The sequence below is a fragment of the Ursus maritimus genome, unplaced genomic scaffold (assembly GCF_017311325.1).
Source record: "Ursus maritimus isolate PB19 unplaced genomic scaffold, ASM1731132v1 scaffold_26, whole genome shotgun sequence".
NCBI lineage: Eukaryota > Metazoa > Chordata > Mammalia > Carnivora > Ursidae > Ursus > Ursus maritimus.
The window spans coordinates 2,824,943-2,850,313 of record NW_024425119.1 but is presented as its reverse complement, the minus strand read 5'-3'; the positions used below and the strand labels follow the sequence as shown (position 1 = coordinate 2,850,313).

The 25,371-nt window shown below is 36.8% G+C and overlaps 1 protein-coding gene and 1 non-coding gene across 5 annotated transcripts in view; both read left to right on the top strand.

Annotated features, from left to right (window-relative positions):
* Nucleotides 1-25,371, top strand: part of ERC1 (ELKS/RAB6-interacting/CAST family member 1) — a 555,538-nt gene that overhangs the window by 19,778 nt on the left and 510,389 nt on the right. For all 4 annotated transcript variants that reach the window (XM_040642009.1, XM_040642008.1, XM_040642006.1 and 1 more), the window contains exon 2: nt 17,058-17,881. In XM_040642009.1, coding sequence (XP_040497943.1) covers nt 17,213-17,881 — 669 coding nt within the window. In that variant the 5' untranslated portion in view covers nt 17,058-17,212. The remainder of the gene's footprint in view (nt 1-17,057; nt 17,882-25,371) is intronic.
* On the top strand, nt 18,286-18,389 carry LOC121105466. Its single transcript, XR_005837994.1, has one exon. It is a non-coding gene; the product is annotated as a U6 spliceosomal RNA (small nuclear RNA).

Sequence of the window (25,371 nt, the reverse complement as noted above, 5' to 3'; positions counted from 1 at the left end):
TGACAACTACTAAGAACAAAGTAAACAGATTTCCTCCCATTCTTTTTGTTTTGCTTATGTGGATATTTGCAAACTATAGGGTATACTGTATATATCAAATGTATATCCATTTTCATGTACTATATTGTAAATATTTTTTATGTCAGACATTAGTTGTAAATGTATTTTATGTAGGTGGCATATTAAATCATAAAGATTTTACTTAAACAGTTCCCAAATGAATGAATAATAATAAAGCTGGTATATCATAATTCATAATGTAATGGAATTATGTACATTTTAGATCATTTAAGTAGATAGGCTTCCTGCGTATGGAGCTATTGTATCAAAAGATACAAATGTTTTTAAGACCCTAAGCATAACCATTGTCAAACTTGCAGCTTCCCAAATGCTCTCATATTTTAAGGAAGGAAGCAAATACTTTGAATACAAATGCTTTTATTATTTTAGGGATGAAAATCAAATATTGGGTACTTATAATTTTTCAGGTAAACTTTTAAAGTTAGTGAAATGTTTCAGACATGCAAAAGGATAGAATTGTATAATTACCTGTGTACCCACCAGCCAGCTTAAGAAATAAAATACTGTAGGGTTAAAAGCTCCTTGTTTAACTTTCCCTGATTACAAATGTCTTGACAGACAATGATGTGGATATTTAATCTTCTCCAACAGGCCTAAGTCCAAGATTTTTTGGGCCAAGAATTCAGAAATTCTCAGATTTTAGAAAGGTGATATGATGCATATACTATATGTATTTAACTTTCCAAGCAGGATTGAGGGGCATCTTCCATTTCCTTCATCAGGTATAGAGGTATTTCACTTCAGATGTGGTTTTGCCACCAAATAGGTTACAAAAGTTTTTGGTTTTCAGAGATTTTTGGAATTCAGATTTGTGGATGATGGCTTGTGAACACGTGCAGCTATCTGCTCACTGTGTTTGTTCAGTTTAATCAGTCTGGTAGGATTTGTTTCTCTTTCTGCCGAACTGATCATAGTATAGTATGAGATGTGTAAAATGAAAGGTAATATAGCTGGGATTCAAGCAACTTAATAATTTAGGATTTTAAGATATCAGGGTATCAGTGAGGACTGGAGTGGTTGGGAAAGGCTATACAGCCTCCAGCTGGACTCTCTTGAACTAAGTGGCACAGGTCATTCTATAAGTAGAGAACAACTATGATTAATAACCTTGTATTTGCTTTTAAGTATCTGCCTGACAAGATGTTTGTCATGGTGAGAACTTTGATAGACCTTACAATTAACTTGATTAACTGATTGATAAGAATTACTAAAAACCACAATTACCTTGACTATAACTGAGTTAATCACCTTCTCATCCTCCCATAAAGAAGAATGGCTTTTTTCTGGTAGGAATGTCACCAAAACATTGCCACTGTAGCCACATAATTCTGTAATTTTTGGTTTCTACCAGAATCAGATTAAGATCATACAACCCTATGCACGGTGTTAGCAAACCTGATAAGCTGTATACTGAGGATGGAAGCGGAGATATCTGCTTTAACTGGTGTGTGTGTGTGTGTGTGTTTAACCTACTACTCACAGAGACTTTATCAGCCAGGAGCCTACCCCATTAATTACCATATAATAGTGTTGAATGGTTGAGGTCCTTACTTAATAAGCCTTTAGTTTATAGTGAGAAGGTGTGTGTGTGTGTGTGTGTGTGTGTGTGTGTGTGTGTGTGTGTAAGTAATACATGCTCACTGTTAAAGGATTAAAAAGAAAAGAAGTATATATGCGAGAGAAAAAGTGGTTCCATCTGACCTTTCAGTAATAGCTTCTAACTATCCAGATCATTTCTGTATGTATACAAACATACATATGTGTAACCTTTTGTATACTGATGGGATTGTATTATGCAATTGTTCTGTAACTTGCTTTCTTTTCTCCTTTAGAACATATCAGAGATGTCTTTATAGAGATTGTCAGGTATAGATTTAAGGAATTTTTTAAATAGCATTTTATTTTATAGTTTGTAGATATTATTTTTTAATCTCTCAGAAATTTAAGTTTTCTCTCTTTTTACTGTACAAATCATATAAAAATTGAACAACCTTGCACATATATCCTTAAGCCTGTGATATTTTAGAAGTGAGATTTCTAGGTCAGAGGGCATGCACACTTGAAATGGATTTGATAGATTCTGCCAAATTGTACTTGAATGGGATTTAAAAATTTGGTCTGTTAACCTTTGCAGGTAGTGCATAAGATAGCAGTGTACTTCTTGCCCCTAGTGACATTTATAATTCTAACAAAATGAACAGAATCTTAAAAATGTTGAAATATAGTGTTTAAAATATTTAGTTCATTTTCTGATAATAAATGCTAATTACTCATGAGTATAACCCATCACAGAAGGTTGGACTAGTAATTTTGAGATTTAGTCAGTTTCATATACAATGCTTTAAATAGCTAATGGGTGATATATTTTCTAGTTCACCTTGCAAATATCTCAAAGCACATCTATGGCAGTTGTAATTAATTTGAAGTAGGTTACTATGTTGCTGTTGAAGGATTTTCTGCTTTCCTTAAGATTTATGAATATTTGGTGTTCCTTTGGAGATTCAGGTTGTAGAGAGCTGTTATCCTAATATGTGAGTAAAGAGTTGAGACTACTGTTTGCAGTTGCATGTTATGTTTGTAGCTATTTGTGGGAAGAGTGAGAATTAAAGGCTGACATATAATCATTGTGTGTGGAAGCCTTTTTATTTTTAGGCTTCTGGGTGTACTCCAGGATTCTGAGAGGCTGTGTATGGGTATCTGTGGGGTGGGGCCCGCTGGGGTGTGTTTTCCCTCAGTATGTATGTAGGTATCGGTACCAGTGCTCTTCCTTTAGGGAAAAATGATGCTGGAATTTTCTGATGTTCTTCTCTTTGTGGTTTTCCTAACCTAGTTGACGAGTTTTGTGCGGGTCAGTATGTAGTAGTGGCCAGGTCTGAACTAAGTTTTGTTGTTTTATTTTAAGACCTTGTGGAGATTTGGTAATAAATATGAAAAGTAGGATTTCGGATGTTAAGAAAAATCCTAGATCACAAAGAATTGACCTCCAAAACTATGCCTCTTTCACCTTCCTCGAAGGTTTGTGTCAGCATTTTGGTTCGTTTTGGAGGCTTTGAAGTAGATTATTCTCGTAGTTACTACTTCTGTATGGCCACCTGTATATTCTGGTTAAGAGATACAAAAAACAGTTTTCCTGGTAGGAGTTAAAATTGAAGTTTTCCAGAAGGAACTTTACTAATAAGAGCGAAAACCCCAAATCTCACCTGCCCCCCCCCACATATAGAAGTGTTTTAAAAATAAGAGAATGGGTTATTAAAAGCAATACATGTTTATTGTAAAAATTATAAAATTACAGAGACAGGGTACTACTTTCTTATTTTAACTTAACCTTTAGTTGATAGTTGCTGGACTGGTAGAGCTTATAAGATATATAGATTCATTTCCTTCCACCTTAACTCTGTCTCATGTTGATGTTGGTGAGTGGATATTTTATAAAGGTGCATAATGTCCGTAGTAGATTGGCTTTCACATTCTTGATGACCTGACCTTCCCACTTCTTTTCTCCCCTCCCCTTCCTTCCACAACTCTATCTGTTTATGAACATATAGTGACTGAATGCATGCTATGATGCATTAATGAGTAAGGTGTGTATGTGTATTAAAACCCTATTTTCATAGAGTGTATGGTGTAGTAAGAAATACAGACAAAACATGTAAAGAAAGTATTTATAAATTCTAGTATATCCTAGGAAGGGAGCAGGCAGAATTACATGTTCTCTGTAGTTCTATTACTACCTGGTTCTGCAGTGAGTAATGTTTATGTTATATTTTAAACTATTTATTGGCTTTCTGTTTTTAGAGTTGATTGGTAGACAAAAGAAGACAGTTATAGATTGGAAAATAAATGTTATGCACTTGTACAATGTAAAAATAACAGTAAAGATGATTCATGTGAGGGGCACCTGGGTGGCTCAGTTGGTGAAGCATCCGACTCTTAATTTCAGCTCAGGTCTTGGTTGTGAGTTAAGCCCTGCATTGGGCTCCACGCTGGGTGTGGGGCCTACTTAAAAAAAAAAGTGATTCATGTGAGGCAGTTGGGTGTACTGGAGACCTAGATTCCTTATCTTACACTGAGATAGGTGGTAGGAGGTTAAAAGTTTAAATTTGGGGGGTGCCTGGGTGGATCAGTCCGTTAAGCATCTGCCTTCGGCAGGTCATGATCCCAGGGTCTTGAGATCGAGCCCCGGATCGGGCTCCCTGCTCAGCAGGGAGCCTGCTTCTCTCTCTCCCTTTGCAGCTCCCCCAGCTTGAGTGCAGGAGTTCTTTCTGTTCAAGTAAATAAGTAGAATCTTTAAAAAAATTAATGTTTACTCATTCATTTAATATATTTATCACCTACTTTGTGATAGGCCCCATTCAAAGTGCTGAGGAACAGCAGTGGACAGAAAAGGGAAAATTTACTGTCCTCATGGAGCTTTCATTCTAGTGAAGGAGGCTGGCAATATCAAAATGGAGACGTGAAACAAATTGCATATTATGTGGTAATAAAAGCTATGAAGAAAAAGTTAAATAATTTAGTTAAATTATCTAGAGTTAGACTAGACTTAAAAGCAGAATGGTCAAAAGTGGTTATCTGTATTGAGGAGGACAGAGGAGAGACTTTAATTTTTATTATTTGAATTTTTATTTCTACATCCAAGTATTACTTGTTTAATAGTAATATTTAATGTCATAGGTATAGACATATTGGTAACACATATTACCAAAATGGAACCAAATATATTTGACTCCAAACATGCTTATAATTTTTGGAAGATTATTATTTAAATGAAAAGTCATAATGTCAAGATCACAATAAGTTAACACTTCACACCAGCTAGGATGGCTAGATGGACAGTAACAAGCGTCCATGAAGACGTGGAGAGATTAGAACCCTCATACATTGCCACTGAGAATGTAAACTGTTGCAGATGTTTTGGAAAACAGTTTGACATTTCCATCACATGTTATGTAGAGTTTTCATATTGCTCCAATAATTTTACTCTGAGGTATATACCTAAGAGAATTGCAAACATATGTCTATACAAAAACTTGTACATGAATGTTCATAGTAGGATTATTTATAATAGGAGGAACCCAAATGTTCATCAACTAATGAATGGCTGAGCAAAATGTAGAATTTCCATACAACAAAATATTCAACCATTATATGGAATGAAATACTGATATGCTATACATGAATGAACCTTGAAAACATTATGCTAAATGAAAGAAACCAGACACAGAAGGCCTCATATTGTATGTTTCTGTTTATATGAAATGTCTATAGTACGCAAATATATGGAGACAGTGGTTACCAGGGCCTGGAGAATGGGAAATGGGGAGTGACTGCTTTTGGGTTTATGGGATTTCTTTTTGCAGTGATGAAAGTATTTTGCTGTTAGATAGTGATATAATTGTACAACTTTGTGTATATACAAAAAATCACTGAATTATACACATTGAAGTCGTGAATTTTATCATATGTGAATTATAGCTGAATTAAAAAATGTTGAAGCAAAAATCAAAAGGCATACAAAGAAAAGTATCTTGATTCTCAGTGGGGAATGGAGGGAGAAAACACAGGGTATTAGAATATGGGGCTTTTATCGAATGAAAAATGACCGCCTGGCATTTTTAATATGTCTCCCACCCTCCATTTGATAATGTCTATCAAAATGAACTATTATCGATAGTAATGTGTCATATCCCTTAAATATGTTGGGCTAGGAAAATAAGGCAGCTTGGAAAGAGGCAAGTAGGCTGTTGAGGAGGTTGTTGCAGTAGTACTGGCCAGACAGGATGAGCTGTATTTGTAGGGATGGAAAGGAAATCTATTAGAAAGATAAGAATTGATGGTACACAGTTACTGTTTAGTGAATGAGAGCTGAATAGGAGAGTGAAAAAGGAGGCATCAAAATGAATTCCATCAAAGTAGGGAACATGGGCGAAGCGCGTGTTTTAGGGAAAATGTATGTTTAGTAGAACTGCTGAGTTGTCTGTGGGAAATCTTGGCAGATATGTGTAGTAAGTAGTTGGTCACATAAGTCTGCAGACCAAGGGGGAAGCCAGAGGTGGGAGTATTGATTGAGAAAACCTAAACTAAAATAAGTACCTGCCTAAAGTAGGTGATAGTTGAAGCGAGTTGAAACAGTGGCTGTGGATAAGATTGCCCAGGGAAAGGAAAATAGCAGGAGACAACAATATGTTTAGGGATAGAGTTGTAAGGTACATAACCAGTGTTTTAAGGATAGGCAGAGGAAGAGGAGCCAATAAAATGTATGAAAGAGGGATTGTCTTAGAGATACAGTAGAATCAGAAGAGTAGTATTAGACCCAGGTAAGGCTTTTCAGATAGAAGTGGTCAATAGTGTCAAATGCAGTGAAAGTAAAGAGAATCCATTGATATTGGCTATAAGAAAACCATTCTGGCTTTACTCTAGAAGTGGTAGTGGGGGTTTTTAGTGCCTAGGACTTCATTGTATGCCAATATACCATTTCTGTTGGATATCTTTATACCATCCATTCATGAAAAAGTTTTATTTTTTTGTCCTGATTAGAAAAAATAGTATGTGCTTGAAAAAAATCTGTGGTTTGGCAAGAAAGTGAGATCACCACCAGAGATCTTACTACCCAGAGTTGTACGTCCTGCTGGAACTTTAAAAACAACCAACCAACCAGCCAAACTCAGGTGGAGTCTGTGTTTGTAACAACTTCTTTTTTCTTTTTCGTTTGACAATAGATCACAAACATCTTTCTCTGTCATTAAGTATAGAGCTACATCATCAGTTATAATGAGATGGTATATTAGTTTTCTGGGTCTGCTATAACACATTACCACAGACTTGGTGATGTAAAAACCCAGAAGTTTATTCCCTCACAGTCTTGGAGGCTGGAAGTCCAAAATCAGTATAGGCAGGGCTTGCTCTCTCAGAAGGCTTGAGAGACAATCCCTGGTTGCCTCTTCCCGGCTTCTGGTGGCTCCTGGCAGTCCTTGGTGTTCTGTGGCTAGTAGCTGTACCATTCCAGTCTCTGCCTCCATCTCCTACATGTGTCTCTGTGACTGAATCTCTCTTTTCTCATAGACTCGTGTCTACCAACCATTAGATTTAGTGCCTGCCATAATTCAATATGAATTTATCTTAAGTTGGTTACATGCAAAGACCCTATTTCCAAATAAGGTCACGTCCAGAGGTTCCTAATTAACTTGCATTTAGGGGTGACACTATTCAACCTATTGCAGATGGTAATTCATTTTATAGTTTTTTTTTTTTTTTTAAAGATTTTATTTATTTATTTAACAGAGAGACAGCCAGCGAGAGAGGGAACACAGCAGGGGGAGTGGGAGAGGAAGAAGCAGGCTCACAGCGGAGGAGCCCGATGTGGGACTCGATCCCGGTACGCCGGGATCACGCCCTGAGCCGAAGGCAGACGCTTTAACGACTGCGCTACCCAGGCGCCCCATTTTATAGTTTTGCCTTAACTTATATAGCCAGTGCCCCACTGTTGGACATTTAGATTGTAATTTTTCCCTATTATGAGCGTAATGGAGACAGGGAATAATATATGTAGTAGGTGATCCAGCTGGGCACCTTTTGGTACTCCCTTGCCCCATCTTAACTGGATGGACATGTCCAGCAACCCTGGCCTGAGATGAATATGATCATCAAGGGCTTAGGCCCTTTGGGAACAAAAGTTTGGGTTGTCATCAGGTAAGCCACTGAGACCTGTAAATAGGATGAAATTGATGGAGGAGCGAGAAGAAGAGTACCGTTTTTGTTCTTGAGAGATTGACAGCATCTGTAGTTTGTTTCAGTAACCTTCCTCTTCTGTGATTCCCCTCAAGAACAGAGGCCCATGAGAATCACGGAGAGGGTGCTTCCTATTCCCGTGTGGAGAAGTAATTCTGCAGTGCAGGAGGTGGACTGTGACAGCCACACAGATGTACTGTTCAGATCTCCTGTTGTGGGGAGAATTGCCTCACTTTCTCTACTGTTACTGCTTTTGTACTTTTGTCAAAAATGAGTTACCTATATATATGTGGGTCTATATTACTTTTTAAATTATGAAAGTAATTCATATTCATGTTAAAACCTCAACCAGTGTAGAAAAGAAAAATGTAAAAACCCACCTCTCCTCATGACTTCTTGTATTTTTCTTATAAATTAAAAAAATGTATGTTGTATATCTTGTATCTCTTATTACATACAGACTTCTTTTTTTTTTTTTTTTTTTGAGTGGGGCAGGGGGAGAAAGAGAGGGAGAACCTTAAGCAGGCTCCGGTGCGCAGCGCGGAGCCCAATGGAGGGCTCCATCTCACGACTCTGAGATCATGACCGGAGCCGAAATCAAGAGTCAGATGCTTAACTAAGCCACTCAGGCACCCCAGGTTGCATTATTATTTTTAATATCTGTAGAGTATTACCATAATTTTAGGCTATTACCAGAGTCTTGTTATTTCAAAGAATTTAGTTTATTCTTATTCAGTTTTCCCACTTGTGTGAAAATATGTGTAAAATGAATTCCTAGAAATATAATGACTAACATTTATTGAAAACCTACTAAGAAATAGATATTTTATACTTACTGATTTGGTACTTTTAGCCATCTTTTGAGGAGGATACTATGTCCATTTCATAGATGAGGATACTGCGGCTCTGACAGATTCATTTATTTGTTTAATGTTACACCTTTAAATAGTGGAGCTAACCAACGAGCCCAAGCCTTTCCTACTAGTTCCTACATTACTACTAATGACTAAGCCTCAGGAGTACAGTAAGAATTATTTCACAGGGAGCTTGTTAGGATGAAATGTATATAAGGTCAATGCATTACATTTTTGTTACTGCACATTTTTACACTTAACTCCAGAAAAGATTTCTGGTCACATTTTTGGTTTTATACTTGAACACAGTGTTATTAATATGCTTTAATACAAAGAGCAGTAGTGTTAAAGAGAATAGTATAAAAGCTGTGCCCATGTATTCTGAGAACTATTGCTTGATGATTTGGAATCGTATTTTTAATTTTTGCCATTCCTCTTCATTTTGGGAACTTTAAAAAAAATGACTTTAAAGAAATAAAAAATGACTTTTGTTTTAAGAGTAAATCTAATTATTTTAAATGTTGATTGTCTTGTATATCTTTAAAAAATTCTTTGCTTATGAGTGTATACCACCAAAACTGAATTAATTTTAGATGTCTTGATTTTATTTTCTGAGAACAGATTGAACCTTATCTTGATATGGAAACCCACTATTTTGAGGCTTTTAGGCTGTTTTTGAGTTAAGAATGCTTGTTTGGTGAAAATAGAAACTCTGTAAAAATTGTAATTTTTTATGGGAACATGGAAATATGATTTGCTGGTGAAACCATGTTAATAATAAACACTAAATCTAAGAAAAACCAGATTTCTGGTAATGTTCTTGTCAAAATTAGATTTTAGAAATTTTTCTAAACATAAATCTGGGTAACCTCTCAGATTTAAATGCTGTGTTAATATGTTTTAGTATTTTTATTTTTATATTTTTAAAAGATTTTATTTATTTATTTGACAGAGATAGAGACAGCCAGCGAGAGAGGGAACACAAGCAGGGGGAGTGGGAGAGGAAGAAGCAGGCTCATAGCAGAGGAGCCTGATATGGAGCTCGATCCCATAACGTCGGGATCACGCCCTGAGCCGAAGGCAGACGCTTAACCGTTGTGCCACCCAGGCGCCCCTGTTTTAGTATTTTTAAAAACTCAAAATATAGGATAAGAAAACTCATTTGAAGTACTTTATAGGTCTCAGGCTATAATATTAACTTGACAGATAATTATTTTAATAGAGGTTTTTTAGTATTAAGAGCAGTCTTGTATCCATAGGCATATTTTCTACATGTGATTGCTGTGTGTGTGTTGGGGGGGGGAGAATTTTTAACTTTCTTGCAAAATGAGAGGCATCAGTCTGTTCTTACTGAGCTTATGGTGTCTTTTCGGAATTAAAACGTAGCTACAGAATTTCCTATTTTTATTCATGTAAGATTTTTTCAAAAAGTTGAAATCTTGACTGTTTAGTACATTCCTTTAAGATTTTTCAGGGCATTTTTGGGGCGCCTGGGTAGCGCAGTCGTTAAGCGTCTGCCTTCGGCTCAGGGCGTGATCCTGGCGTTCCGGGATTGAGTCCCACATCGGGCTCCTCCGCTGGGAGCCTGCTTCTTCCTCTCCCACTCCCCCTGCTGTGTTCCCTCTTTCGCTGGCTGTCTCTCCGTCACATAAATAAATAAAATCTTTAAAAAAAAAAAAAAAAAGATTTTTTTCAGGGCATTTTAGAGGACAAAAATACATAGCAATACATATAAAGAAGGAGGTTGTCAATTTATGGAATTTGGTTACAATTTAAAAATAAATTTTATTAACATGAAGGAAATGATAAAAGGGCTTTCATTATATTTGTCTTACATTGCATTTAGTTGCAGTTTCCTTACACTAATTTCAAGCTTACTACCACCTTCTGAATATAAGAACTATTTTAATGAATTGTACTCAGATTCAGTGGACATTGCATATTTGATTTAGGCACTGTGCTAGGTTTTGGAGATAAGTTATTCCTTTAAGGAAGCAATTAATTAAAACATTATTTTGAAAGCCCTTGATTCCATGAGAGGGGCACCTAAATTGGACTGAGGGATTTAAGGGTTTGTGTAGGACTGTGACTGTTAAATTTAGTTTGGAAGAATGAGCAGTTAGTAGTTAGCCAGTTGATGGGGAAGAGGAAGGTCATTTCCTGAAATTGCAGGTACTTGATCATGGTTGTCACATGGAAAAGGAGAGTGGTTAAGCAGTAAACTGCCTTAGGGATGTAGGCAAGACTGAAGTCATGAAAAATCTTATATGCACTGCCAAGGAATTTAGATTCTTATTTTGGGAAGCCATCAAAGGAAGTATGTAGGTGTGCTCATACCATATTTAAATTTTAGAGCAGCAGTTCTTAAACTTTTTTGTTCCACAATCCCTATTCTAACTCTTGAAAATCAGTGAGGATTATAAATAGCTTTTGTTTATGTAGGCTATATCTATTACTATTTACTGTTTTAGAAAGTAAAACTGAAAGAGTGAAACTGAGAAAAATTTAAAGCATAAGAATATACAAGTATACATTCCATTGGGATATACCACATATCATGTAGCCTCTGAAAGACAATACTATACATTTGTAAGAGTGTACAGTGAAAAAGGCAAATAATATCATAGTATTATGAAAATAGTTTCACTCTCATGGACCTCCTGAAAGGATCTTAGGGAGTCTTAGGGGTTCCTGACCCACCTGGGAATCGTATTAGGAGATCATTCGGGCAATGATGTTGAGAATTGTTTAGAGTCTACAAAAAGAAACACACTTTTAATTGTGATGCAGTATGTACATGTGTATGTGTATGCACCCCCCCACCCCGAAACAAAGATTTCAGGAACAACTCTGTATCAGTTTCTTTTGTGGTATTAAAAGTTAAAAAAATTACTGGATTGAAAAAAACCAAACATCTCACTGTTGTTAGGTAGAGCATAGCGCGCTCAAGGTTCTGGCTCAAGATATCTTGTGAGACCTTTTTTGAAGGTATTTTACATGACTGTTGGAAGGAGACTTCAATTTCTCACTGTGTGGCTGTCTGTAGGATAGCTTGAATATCCTTACAAATGGCAGCTAGGTCCTCACGAAATGAGGGATGCAAAGGAGTGACCAAGACAGAAACCCCGTTGTCCTCTATGACTTGTCTTGGAAGTGAAACATCATCAGAAGCAAATCACTAAGTCCAGTTCACATTCAGAGAGAGAGGAATTTTGCTTTCCCCCTTGAAGGGAGCAGTATCAAAGACTTTATGGAGATACCTTAAAACTACCAAAATACTTGTCAGGAGAGTGAGTCATCCACGGGTCTTTTCTTTCGTGCATGCCTTGCCGAGTATGCTAAGAATACAAGGCCCTGAGTGCTCTTAACCTGGGCCATTTCTCAGGATTGTGTATGCAGCAAGCCACCTGGAGGTAATGTTTCCCATTGGGACAGAGCAGGCTTACTGCTCATTATAAAAGTGGCGGATTCCCTAAACTCAGTATCCTCAGCTGCAGTGCAAACCCACTGCATGGGTAGCATCTGTCTGGGCCCCTCTTGTCACCTGTTGGACTTGGGGATAATAAGGAGCCAATGCAGACATGATACTCGTACTGTTTGCTGTGCAGTGAGTAATAAAGTTTTTGGTCTCTGAACCAGGAGACTCTTGTGCTCTGTCTGATAAGCAGAGGGAGAGGATTTGAACTAACCACCACAACAGATAGTAGATAGGGAGCTAACAGAATACGGATAGGAAGCTAACTGAAGGATTTTGGGAGCAACATTATGGGCTCAAACTATACAGCTGCATGATTTTATCCAGCAGCAGTCAGGATTCCAGTTGTATAATCAGTGAAGCTGTTTCTTTTGGATTAATCAAGAACAAGGGAGTTTGGAGTGTGAAATTTTTTTTCAAACTTTTGTGCTACATACACTTAATGTACAGTAAACTGAATGTATTTAAAGTATATAGTTTGATGAGGGTTGCCTGGCTGGTTCAGTCAGTAAAGCATGTGACTCTAGATGTTGCAGTTTTAAGTTCGAACCCCACTTTGCGTGTAGAGGTTACTTTAAAAAATAAAATCTTAAAAAAATATATAATTTGAAGAGTTTTGATATGTATATGCCTGTGAAACCATTACCCCAGTCAAGATAGTGAATGTTAGCATCACCCCAAAAGTTTCCTCCTCCTCCTTTTTGATCCATGCCTCCCCCAACCCCATCACCGGGCACACACTGATTTGTTTTCTGTCATAATAAATTAGTTCTAGAATTCTACATACATGTAATCATACTGTGTAACTTTTTTTTGGTCAAAATTCTTTTTTGTCAGTTGTTTAAAGTGCAAGAATTATTATTTTTGTGGTTGTATGTCTGGCATATTTTTAAAAGAAAAAAATTTTTTTTGAACATTATCTTCCCTGAAGCTCATGAGGTTAAAAAGCCAGTCTGAGGAATTCAGAGCTAGTAAATTTCTTCCTTTTGTTGTGTAACTGAATATAGTTCTGATAATAGCAAAGACTCCACATGCAAATGCCGTTTTGATCTGAAAGTGACTTGAACATTACAGTGCACCTGCTAAAGTTGAAAACTTGATGGGAATTTTTGTTATTGGATCTTAGCCTATTCACTGCGATTTAGTTACTTGACTACATGAAAATAGAAGTCTGCACAAAAGCACAGTTGGGAATTTTTTTTTTGAACGTGGCAGTTTAATGTTCTGATGGCATGATTCCTGAGACTCTGAATTATTACTCCTTATTTTGTTAGTTTCACTTAACTTTGTTCTTTTGCCCACCATCTTTTAAAAAAGACTTTCTCCTTAATAGAAAGAGAAATGTGAATATTTAAGCCGGAAAGCCTAAAATTGCCTTAATGAGTATTAGATTAGCAGGACACACTGCCTTAAAAGTGTCTTAAAACTGCCTTTAATATCGTATGAACAGTTGAGATGTTCTCATCAGCAGATGATCGTGGTTAGGCAAAGCAGTTAAGAGCCTCCAGGGCTGTGGAATTAGGTGCCCCAATTCAAATCTTGACCTTAACACTTCGTGGGTATGTGACTTTAGATGTCAGTTAACACCTGTAAGCCTTACTTGTGTCATCTCGAAAATGGAGATAATGACAGTACCTATGTTATGGGAGGCTTTTAAATATTAAATTAGATCTTATAAAATTTTTAGCACAATGCCTGACATATGGTAAATATTCAGTGTTAGTTTTTGTTATCATTTAAGGATTCTGGATAGTGAATGGCTCTCTTATTTTAAACAATATTCAGATTGCTTAAAAAAAAAGCTTTGCATCTCTCTTTGATCTTGAAATAGAATTCATTCAAACAGTAATATGTAGGGTATTACTTGTCACCTACCTCACAGTTCAGATTAATCATGAAAAGGAGGGTTACCTGGCTGGCCCAGTCAGTAGAGCACGTGACTCTTGGTCTTGGGCCTGTGAGTTCAAGCCCCATGTTGGGCATAGAGCTTACTTTAAAAAAAAAAAAAAATCATGAAAATAAGTTTTTACTTTTTTTTTTTTTTTAAAGATTTTATTTATTTATTTGACAAGAGATAGAGACAGCCAGCGAGAGAGGGAACACAAGCAGGGGGAGTGGGAGAGGAAGAAGCAGGTTCATAGCGGAGGAGCCTGATGCGGGGCTCGATTCCACAACGCTGGGATCACGCCCTGACCCGAAGGCAGACGCTTAACTGCTGTGCCACCCTGGCGCCCCAGAAGTTTTTACTTCTTAAGCTAGGTTATTTCTGGAGAGGAATCTCCTAACATTACTAATAGAATATTGCAATTTCTGAAGTTGGTGTACTATTGCTATTTCTGAGATGGAACCTTAAAGATTCATGCTCTATGTATTTTCTGTTCTGCTTGTTGTTACCCTGGGGCTATCTTTACTAATGTTAAGGTGAGACTGCCAGTGTATTCATATTTCTGAAGAGTAACCTGTTTTGAGTTTGACTAAAGTATATGGATTCTTTAAAATCGTATTTTTGACCATGCGAGTTACTTGGGTAGTGTTTTCAGTGAAGAAACACTTTTTAAAAGAATTTTATTTTAGAGAGAGAGAGTGCGCATGTGAGTTGGCGGGGCAGAAGGGAAGAGGGAGGGACAAGCAGCCTCCCCACTGAGCTCAATCGGGGCTCAATCTCACCACCCTGATATCATGACCCAAGTGGAAATCAAGAGCTGAAATCAAGAGTCTGAGGCTTGACTGACTGAGCCACCCAGGTGCCGCAGTTAAGGATTCTACATTAACAGCGGATTTTTGGAAAATATTATTGAATGTGCTGATACCTGTTACTTGACCTAAGCCAGTTCTTTGGTACTGTATTAGGAAGCCATGGGGATCTAGTTGATTTATTTTTGAGAGAAGTGTGGAAAGTAGATAGTTGTGATAGGTGTTTTTAAAAATTGGTTTTAAATTATACTTGTATAATATGAACATGTTTTCCTTTTAAAAAATTCAAGTTTTACTGTAGGATGAATATAAAGTGAACTTAAAGCCTCCATAAACATTTTGCCCTCAACCTCCCCTTACAATACAAGTTCCCTTCCCTCATACCAGTGCTCTTTCAAATTTGGTATTTCCCTGTCTTAATTCTTTGTACATGTTGTATAGATCTTTATATATATGTTAGATATATTTTCACCTAGTTTTTGGTTTCTTTTTTAATTTTGCTTATGGTATTTTTTGGTATAGAACTTTGTCATTTTGACATAATTAAATAATTTGTTTTTCTTTATGGTTTTTGCTTTTTGTTTCTTACTTAAGAAGCCCTACCTTAACTCAGGTTCACAATGGTGTTCTCCTAAGTTTTCTTCTAGTACTTTTGATAGTTTTAAAATTTATATTTTGGGGGCATCCGTGTGGCTCATTGGGTTAAGCATCCAACTCCTGATTTTGACTCAGATCATAATCTCAGGGTGGTGAGATTGAGCCCTGTGCCCGGCTGGGAATGCAGCCTGGTTGGGATTCTCTCTCTCCTCCTCCCTCTGTGTTGCCTCCCCATCCTGTTCCCAGTGTGCATGCACACACACTCTCTCAAAATAAAATAAAATAAAATTTATATCTTTCATGTACATAGAATTTATTTCTGTGTACTGTGTGAAGTAGGGATGTAATTTATTTTTCTAAGAGCATTGGTTCAAACCCCATTTATTGATTTAGGATTTGCTAAACTTACATATACAATTTAGACTGGGTTCCTGAAGCTGTACTATACAATTTTAAATACTGTGGCTTTAAAAGGCTGTGAGTCCTTATGAGAAATCCTGGGGGTCAGATGTAGTTTGGAGTCCAGATTTTTCCCCCTGATACCCAGTGGACATTATGCAGTATCCTGTAACCATATACATTGTTTTCTCAATGAGTGTATGAATAATACCTATAAACAATAAGTGACCTCATAACAAATCAAGTCAGGTTTTGCTGCTAAATGAGTTAAGAAGAAACAAAACTTACTTTTAGAGGTTTTATGATTTTTGCATTGCAAGTAAAGGATCATGGACCTGTAATTTATCTTGCTATTTAGGGAACATCTTTCTTCTTTTTCTTCTGTTGCAAATTGTTTAGGTTATTCTTATGCCTTTACTCCTCTATTTGAATTTTAAAGTCAGCTTGTTAAGTTATATTTGGAGAATCCTGTAGAGATTTTCATTAGGATATGAAGTATTTCATGCTTGCACCTTTTTGTTAGAGTTATACTAAAGTGTTTTATGGTTTTGTTGCTGTCGTGAGTGGGATTTTTTTAAAATTGCGTTTTCTGATTGTTATTACTAATGTATAGAAAGTACCAGTATTTATATGTTGATCTTGTATCTGATCGATTTGTGGCATTCTGTTAACTTGTTAATTGATGATCTTGGGTTTTCCAGTTAGAAAATCATATGTTCAGACATTGAGTTTTATCTTTTCATTGCTAGTATTTATGCTTCTTTTTTTTTTTTAATTTTTTTTTTAATTTTTTTTTAAAAGATTTTATTTATTTATTCGACAGAGATAGAGACAGCCAGCGAGAGAGGGAACACAAGCAGGGGGAGTGGGAGAGGAAGAAGCAGGCTCATAGCGGAAGAGCCTGATGTGGGGCTCGATCCTGGATCGCCGGGATCACGCCCTGAGCCGAAGGCAGACGCTTAACCGCTGTGCCACCCAGGCGCCCCGAAGTATTTATGCTTCTTATTTCTTTTTCTTTTCCATTTGCATGGCATGGTTTCAGTGTTCAGTTTTGAGACATGCAAAGTACTGTTAAAATGATATTTACAGTAAAATGTGCTGTAGACAAATTTTGAGTGCATGAATAAGTAGATGATAGAAATGGAGATCTTTCTTATGTAGGGGTAATGAAAAGTTTCTGAGAGGCAGATGTTTATTATTGGGGGATTTAATGTGTGATCTTTTCATTGCAGATATGGTGTAAGGTATTTCTTCAAGACTGGACAGCTGAAGACCTGTTACTTTTGATTAGCCTAAGCAGACTTACAGCCATCAAGAAACATCACGGAATTTCATATTTTGCTTTCTGCTTTACATCTTTCTTGGCATTGAAGTTCATCTTGCAACCATGTATGGAAGTGCTCGCTCAGTTGGGAAGGTAGAACCGAGCAACCAGAGCCCTGGGCGTTCACCTAGGCTTCCACGTTCCCCTCGCTTGGGTCATCGTCGAACCAATAGTACAGGAGGGAGTTCTGGAAGCAGTGTTGGAGGTAGCAGTGGGAAAACCCTTTCAATGGAGAATATCCAATCCTTAAATGCTGCCTATGCCACATCTGGCCCTATGTACCTAAGTGACCATGAAAATGTGGGTTCAGAAACACCTAAAAGCACCATGACGCTTGGCCGTTCTGGGGGACGTCTGCCATATGGTGTCAGGATGACTGCTATGGGCAGTAGCCCCAATATAGCTAGTAGTGGGGTTGCTAGTGACACCATAGCATTTGGAGAGCATCACCTCCCTCCTGTGAGTATGGCATCCACTGTTCCTCACTCTCTTCGTCAGGCAAGAGATAATACGATCATGGATCTGCAGACACAGCTGAAAGAAGTATTAAGAGAAAATGATCTCTTGCGGAAGGATGTGGAAGTAAAGGAGAGCAAATTAAGTTCTTCAATGAATAGCATCAAGACTTTCTGGAGCCCAGAGCTGAAGAAAGAACGAGCCCTGAGAAAAGATGAAGCTTCCAAAATCACTATTTGGAAGGAACAGTATAGAGTTGTGCAGGAGGAAAACCAGGTTAGTTTTATATTATGTTTACCTTTATTGACTGAATTCATGTGTAAGTGAAATGAGCTATTCTCTTTTTTTCTTTCTTAGGTTTTCCTCTTCTTGGTTCATTTATCTTTCTTTTTCCTGTTTATCTGAGTATTTTCTATCCTCCATTTCTTAACCTTTTCTGGATTTGGTCCTGTGCCTTTGTTTTTTTCTGGTTGCCATGTCTGCTTGCTCACTGTTCTTGTTTGCTTTTCCCACTTGCATTTCCCTGCTTCTCTTTCTCTTCCTGTCTTTTCTTTAAGCCTATATTACCTTTCTCCAGTTCTTGTGAGAGTATAATTTTTGTCATCTGCTCTAAGATGCATTATCAAAATTATTCAGGCTATGTACCTTAAGTGTGAGGTGTAGAAGTAAGATTTACCGTGGTGCTCGCTTCGGCAGCCCATAGACTGATATTGAAATGATACAGAAGATTATCATGGCCCCTGTGCAAGATGACACACAAATTTGTGAAGTGTTCTGTATTTTTGCTGGTTGAACTTGGCATTCAAGCCTCACACACCTAGCACAATTTATGGCTCATATTATTATCTGGCGGACTGAAGGGCTGATTCTCATTTCACTTGACCCGGATTCTAGTCCTGTATACTGCTGCCTGTGTAATGTTAAGTTAGTCATTACCAGACCTAGCTGTAAAATGAGGGCTCAGACAGAATGAACTCAGAGGTCTTTCAATCTGTCAAATTGTATCGGTTTGTTTGTTTGTATGCAAAGTATCCGAATCTTCATGGCCTGCAGAGTTTGGGGCAGGGGTCAGGGGAAAGGGAACGAAGAGATATGTGTTAGTGGCTGCTGCACACCTGTGACATCTCGCTAGTCTGCCAGGAACTGACTTGAGAAGGCAAGAGGCTGTCTACAGAGAGAAAAAGAAAGAAAGAAAAAAAATTTACCATAATAGATGTCAAAAAATGAGTCTTGAAAAAAACCAGAAAAGCTCCTGCAAAGTAAACCAGTATGTTGATAGCACAGAATGAAAATTAGTTTTAAAAGTTAATATTGATGATATAAATATTAAGTACCAACAATGGGAAGCAGTTTTTTCTGTTGGCGTTCATGAAAGTTTAACTTCAGGATGTTTATGTAGCTTTTTAAATATTAAAAAAAATTTTTTCTTTTTTTAGTTCTTCAAATATAAGGTAGAAGAAGGGCAATTTGGCATGGTTGGTTGCTTCTAGAAAATAAATGAGATTACTAGGCATTATAATTAGGGCTCTGCAGTTTGAGAGCTAAAGGCTATCCTATTAGATATAGGAAACATTTTTTTCCCCTCTACTCTTCCAGATTATAGTTGATGTTTGGCCACTGTCATGTCACATTTAGTGACATATGACTCCAAAGATGTGAACAAATCCTATTCATGCTTGCAACAATTAAAATCTTAATCATACTTTTTGTTTGAGACTTTTAGACCTTTTCTTAAACTTGTGAGTTTGAATTATTTGCCTCCTTAAAGAATTCTGTTATTCTTAAAGAAGAATTTTAAAGTAGCCGTCTTATTGTTGACATTATACTTTGTTTTGCGGTTAGGTTAATAAAAATTATGAAGAAAGTAATAAACTTATTTGGATTTCTTCAGCGTTCTTGAATGATGCTAGGAAAGAAGGAATTAGAAGTGATCTGTCTTTGATGAAGTAAATCTAAGATTTCTGTTGATTGTTTTACCATTCTATTACTCATACTCAGTTCAGACATTCGTATCTACTGTTTTGATTATTTGAAGAAGATTGCTGGTTATATTGCTTTGTATGTTAAAACCCCAGACTTTTTCAGTAATAGAAATAGCTTCTTGGGGTGCCTGGGTGGCTCAGTTGTTCAGCGTCTGCCTTCGGCGCCGGGAATGATCCCAGGGTTCTGGGATTGAGCCCCACCATCAGGCTCCCTGCTCCATTGGGAGCCTGCTTCTTCCTCTCCCACTCCCCCTGCTTGTGTTCCCTCTCTCGCTGGCTGTCTCTCTCTCTGTCAAATAAATAAAATATTTAAGCAAACAAATAAACTTCTTTCCTCTGATCATAAAAATAATACTGAAAAAGATAGATATGAAATCAAAGTTTATCCCAAATCCTCCCATGTATGGTAACTTTGCTGTTCCTTTTTTTTTTCCCTAAGATTTTATTTATTTGACACAGAGAGAGAGAGACAGTGAGAGAGGGAACACAAGCAGGGGGAGTGGGGGAAGGAGAAGCAGGCTCCCTGCTAAGCAGGGAGCCCTAACTTTGCTATTCCGTTGTTAACATTTTGTTGTTTCTCCGTAATGAACATCTCTGTGCGTACACACATAAAATTTATACAAATGGAATATCATAGGTGTTACATTGTGACCTTTTTTTAGCCAACACATCTGCTGTATATTAATACCCTGTGTGTCTGAATCATTATTTTAATGCCTATATGCTATTGTGTCTGTACTAGTTAATTTAACATCACAGAGTTAAAAATCTTCAAATTTATTTGATAGTACAATATGAATTAAAAACTAAACATTGGGGCACCTGGGTAGCTCAGTTGGTTAAGCATCCGACTTTTGATCTCGGGTCAGGTTGTGATCTAAGGGTCGTGAGATTGAACCCCACATTGGGCTCCACACTCAGTGCAGAGTCTGCTTACGATTCTCCCTCTCCCTTTGCCCCCCTCTCTCTGTCTTTCTCAAATAAATCTTAAAAAACCAAAACAAAACTAAACCTCTAATTCATTTGAATCAGAGATTTCAAAATAATTAGAAATTATGATAATTTTCTCTTTTCTCAGATATAACTCTAACTACTTTGCATTTAGTTTTTAACCAGTGATTAAATGTAGTTTGTCATTACACAAAATATGAATGTTTTATTAGTATACTTAAATCTTTTTTTTTTCTTTTTTTTAAAGATTTTATTTATTTATTCGACAGAGATAGAGACAGCCAGCGAGAGAGGGAATACAAGCAGGGGGAGTGGGAGAGGAAGAAGCAGGCTCATAGCGGAGGAGCCTGATGTGGGGCTCGATCCCACAACGCCAGGATCACGCCCTGAGCCAAAGGCAGACGCCTAACTGCTGTGCCACCCAGGCGCCCCAGTATACTTAAATCTTAAGTCTCTTAGAGACCCAGCCTTTTTTAAAAAAGAGGAAATGTCCTTTAAATTGAAGTATTCTTTAGGAAGTTTCTTGAGTTTGAGTCTTCAAGACTTTAAAAACAAAATATGTGAAAAGAAAGAGAAGAATTACAATAGACCACGGTGTTAGATCTTAAAAGTAAGGATAAGGTTCCTAAATGTTAGTTCTGATACATTTATTTGTTTAAAATATAGATTTCCAGGCCTTGCTTCATAAATATCTCTAGAGATGGAGTCCAGGAGCCTATACTTTAAACAAGCTTCTCTGATAATTCTGAGATAAACCAATTTTGGGATCTTTAGAATATTCTTAAACTAGTGTGTTGCTCATCTGCCATCGGGAATTCATGATTATTCTCTTGTCACCTTTGAGCTCAGTTGTGACAGAAGGGAAAATAAGGGACTGTTGGCTAAGTGCTTCTTAACCTTTTTTCTGCCTACTGCACTTTAGGGCAGTGACAGCCTCCTGTACATAATGATTATTCTGTGACAGTGATCCTTAGTAGAAGGAGTGTGTGTAGAGAAAAAAGTGTTTAAAAATCTTAGATATGTTTATTTAAAAAAAAAAAAAAACATCCTGGTGATTTTGGTGTCTCCTTACCTTGAGAATCATTGATGCACAAGATAAAATACTTAGATGACCTATGACAGTAGAAGGGGGAAATATATTTTCTTCAGTTCACATTTATGTACTCAGAAGGTGAAGTACAACACCAAAAATTTATCATTCCTAAATACGAAATAATAGTAGATACATTCTGAAAGTTTTTACAGTTTGGTGTTGAATTGTAAATATCAAGAGAGAAAAAAGGAGTTTGCTTTATTTAGTCTTATGGTAAGGTACCAGTGTAGCATAGGTCTTAAAAATTGTATCTGTATTTCTTTTTTTTTTTTTTTTAAAGATTTTATTTATTTATTTGACAGAGATAGAGACAGCCAGTGAGAGAGGGAACACAAGCAGGGGGAGTGGGAGAGGAAGAAGCAGGCTCATAGCAGAAGAGCCTGATGTGGGGCTTGATCCCAGATCTCCGGGATCACGCCCTGAGCTGAAGGCAGACACTTAACCGCTGTGCCACCCAGGCACCCCTGTATCTGTATTTCTAGGGTAGATATTATGTTTTTTAATTTGTAAAAATCAGATTGATAAATTTGGAGTATATACTGATAGTGTTTCAGTGCTCAAATATGAGGTACTTTGTATTTAGACAGTTAAGCATCATGGTGTAGCATGCTTGAATATTATTCAATCTCAAATATATTGTTAATAAAAATCAGTTTACTTACATTTACCTGAAAAGTGGTTGAGCTATAACTTCTTGTTATAAACATTGTCTAAAAATTACACATGAATAGACAATTCCCTTTAAAGTTTCTACCTTTCAAGAGTATATTGACAGTATGTGTGTGTTTAAATGTAATGTGTATCAATATAAGTGTGTCTATGATTTAAAGTGGATTTTAGTAGAAGTTGAATTGAGATTACTAGATTTATCATTGAATTAGCTAGCCTCCAGTATAGCTTTCTGATGATGCTGAAAATATGCCTTTCACCACGATGGTTTTTATCATCAAGCAACTTGGAAATGTCCATTTTAACAAGGAAAAAAATTATTGGTATATGTCTTTATTTTCAAATAATTGAGGCAGCTAATTATGCCTATACTTTGAAAGCTGTGTGGATAAAAAGCAATGACAGTGTCCTTTTAGTTATCAAACTACATTCAAAAGCAAAGTATTTGAATCTTCTTCAGAGAGTGTAGTGGGGACTCAGTACTTCAGTCCGGTGGAAGTGAAACAGTCCACAGAACTATGATGCCAAAAAAACCATATGCACTGAAGGAGGGTGAACACAGCCTTATCTAGATTCCGCCCCTTGCCCTAATTAAGCAGCAATGCTGGCAGGAGTATATTCTTCCTGCACCCACTATAATTACCACACAATCCTAAAATTGTATAACTTTGGTCCAAAAAGCGAAGGGTGCAATTTTAAAGTAAAGTGAGACACTGCAATGAGATACAGAGAACTGAGAATGCTAATTAATAGATTATAGTGAGCCAACAGTGGGCCCTAATTAAACTCTGCATTCATTATACCCTCCAGAGCCCTGAGAGGTCAGATATTTTCCACTTTACAAAGAAGATTGGTTTAATAGGATTTACAGTAATTAAACAAATTTTCCCATTCCAGTTTGAGACTGGGGATTTAGATGCATTCTAAATGTTTGATCTGATTGGGCCACGGAGATTTGTTCTAGAATCCTAGCAAATGTGAAAACACATTTGCTTAGAATTGCCTAATGTGTATGGTTCATTATTACAGAGTCCTTTTAGAAAATTGTTTCTAAAATAAATAGCCAGCTGTTTTTATGTTTCATGCTCCTTTTGTTATTGAACTTTCAAATACTGGTGGTTGGAGATATGGAACAATACATGTTTTAACAGGAAAGACCTTTTCTTTTTCTTAAATTGAGAATGAGGAGGGTTTTTAGTGTATGTTTGGTGAAGAATAAAAGTCCAGCTGTGAGCTTGGTTGAATTGCAAAGCTAATAAGGCTTTGAATGATTTCTGTTGTATTTTATTCTAACCAACATTTAAAAAGTTATTGTCATAACTTTTTTTGATATTATGCCTTATAATATTTCTATATGTTGAGTTTAGTTGGAAGCTTAATTTAAAAATAACTGTTTTAAAGTACTTTCATTGGGATTTTGTGTGATAGAGTACATTCTATCCAATATTATAGTGTGGCGAGTGAGTTTAATGTTTTATGTATTTTTTAAATGTTTTTGGAAACTGATTTTATTCAGGATTTTGATTTTTTGATTTTTATTTTATTTGTTTAGGGATCAAGAGAATTTCCAAATTTAGAAATACAAAAAGATAAACTTACCCTGTATAATCCTTTGTTTTGTCATTTGTTCTGTTAGGAAACTGGTGGCTATTAACATTTTTACAGTTTTATGTTGTACCTTCATTTGTCACATGGTGTGAGATATTATTATTTGAATTTAAATAAGCTTTTTCATGAAGTTCCTAATTGTTTCACTGTTGTTTAAGTTGATCTTAAAATCTGGAATCTATGTCTTGGACTATTTGTTTAACTTTTTGATAAATCTGTTTTAACACAGAGATGAATTATGAATGATAAAGGAGAGTATGGTAGATAAATCAGTATTCTAATTTGTTTTCCAGGTAGATGTGATCTTTTTAGGTGTTTCAAAAATGAGATGTGTTAAAGGAATTATACAGAATGCCCTGAGAATACTAAATCAGATATAAAATAGATATGTTCCTTTTGGGGAGTTAACAATCATTTTGAGAAGCAAAATTTGTTCATGTTTGGCTTCTACAAATTTAAGCTACCTATCCATTGGATCTTGTCACATACGAAAGTGATGTAGTGGGTGTGAGAAATTGGCTGCTTGCAAAGTTGGTAAGTTTGCTTTATCTGGACTATAGTGGAGTGCAATGAAAAATGATTCATTGAATCTAATAAAAAATGTTTTACAAATATCTGACAGGGCTTATTTGTGAGGAAATAAGAATTTGCTAGAGGATTGCAGCTTCTTCCTCCACTCCCCCATCGCATTTCACAGTGCAGTCTGGTGTGTGATTCATCTCAAGGACAGAATAGCTTTTAGGGATTTGTTAATTTATAGCAGCTTTGTGGATAGTAACTTAAATAGGAGTTGGGAAACCCACTTTTTATTTTGTTATGTAAAGGAAGCCAGAAAATGAGCTTAGTTTTTAATTATGTTAAGGGAGGACAGAGTTCCGTTTCACTTTTTTTTTTTTTTAAAGATTTTATTTATTTTTTTGACAGAGAGACAACCAGTGAGAGAGGGAACACAAGCAGGGGGAGTGGGAGAGGAAGAAGCAGGCTCCCAGCGGAGCAGGGAGCCCGATGTGGGGCTTGATCTAGGACCCCAGGATCACGCTCTAAGCCGAAGGCAGACGCTTAACGACAGAGCCACCCAGGTGCCTCTCCGTTTCACTTTTTAAAATCATATTGCTCTGGGATGCCTGGGTGGTTCAGTCAGTTCGGCATTTGACTTAGGCTCGGTCGTGATCCCAGAATGGGATCGAGTCCTGCATGGGGCTCCTTGCTCAGCAGGGAGCCTGCTTCTCCCTCTGCCTGCCGCTGCCCCTGCTTGTGCTTTCTCTCTCTGTCTGACAAATAAATAAATAAAATCTTAAAAAAAAATCATATTGCTCCTAGAACTTGACATCGTGTTATGGGTGCCCTATTTGCCCAGGACGGGGCCTCCTAGAAAGCATGCTTTATAAGAAGTGATTGAGGGAACTAAAGAAGAGGAGACTTGTGACATTTTAGTTATACTCTGTGTATTTGATGGGCAGTCA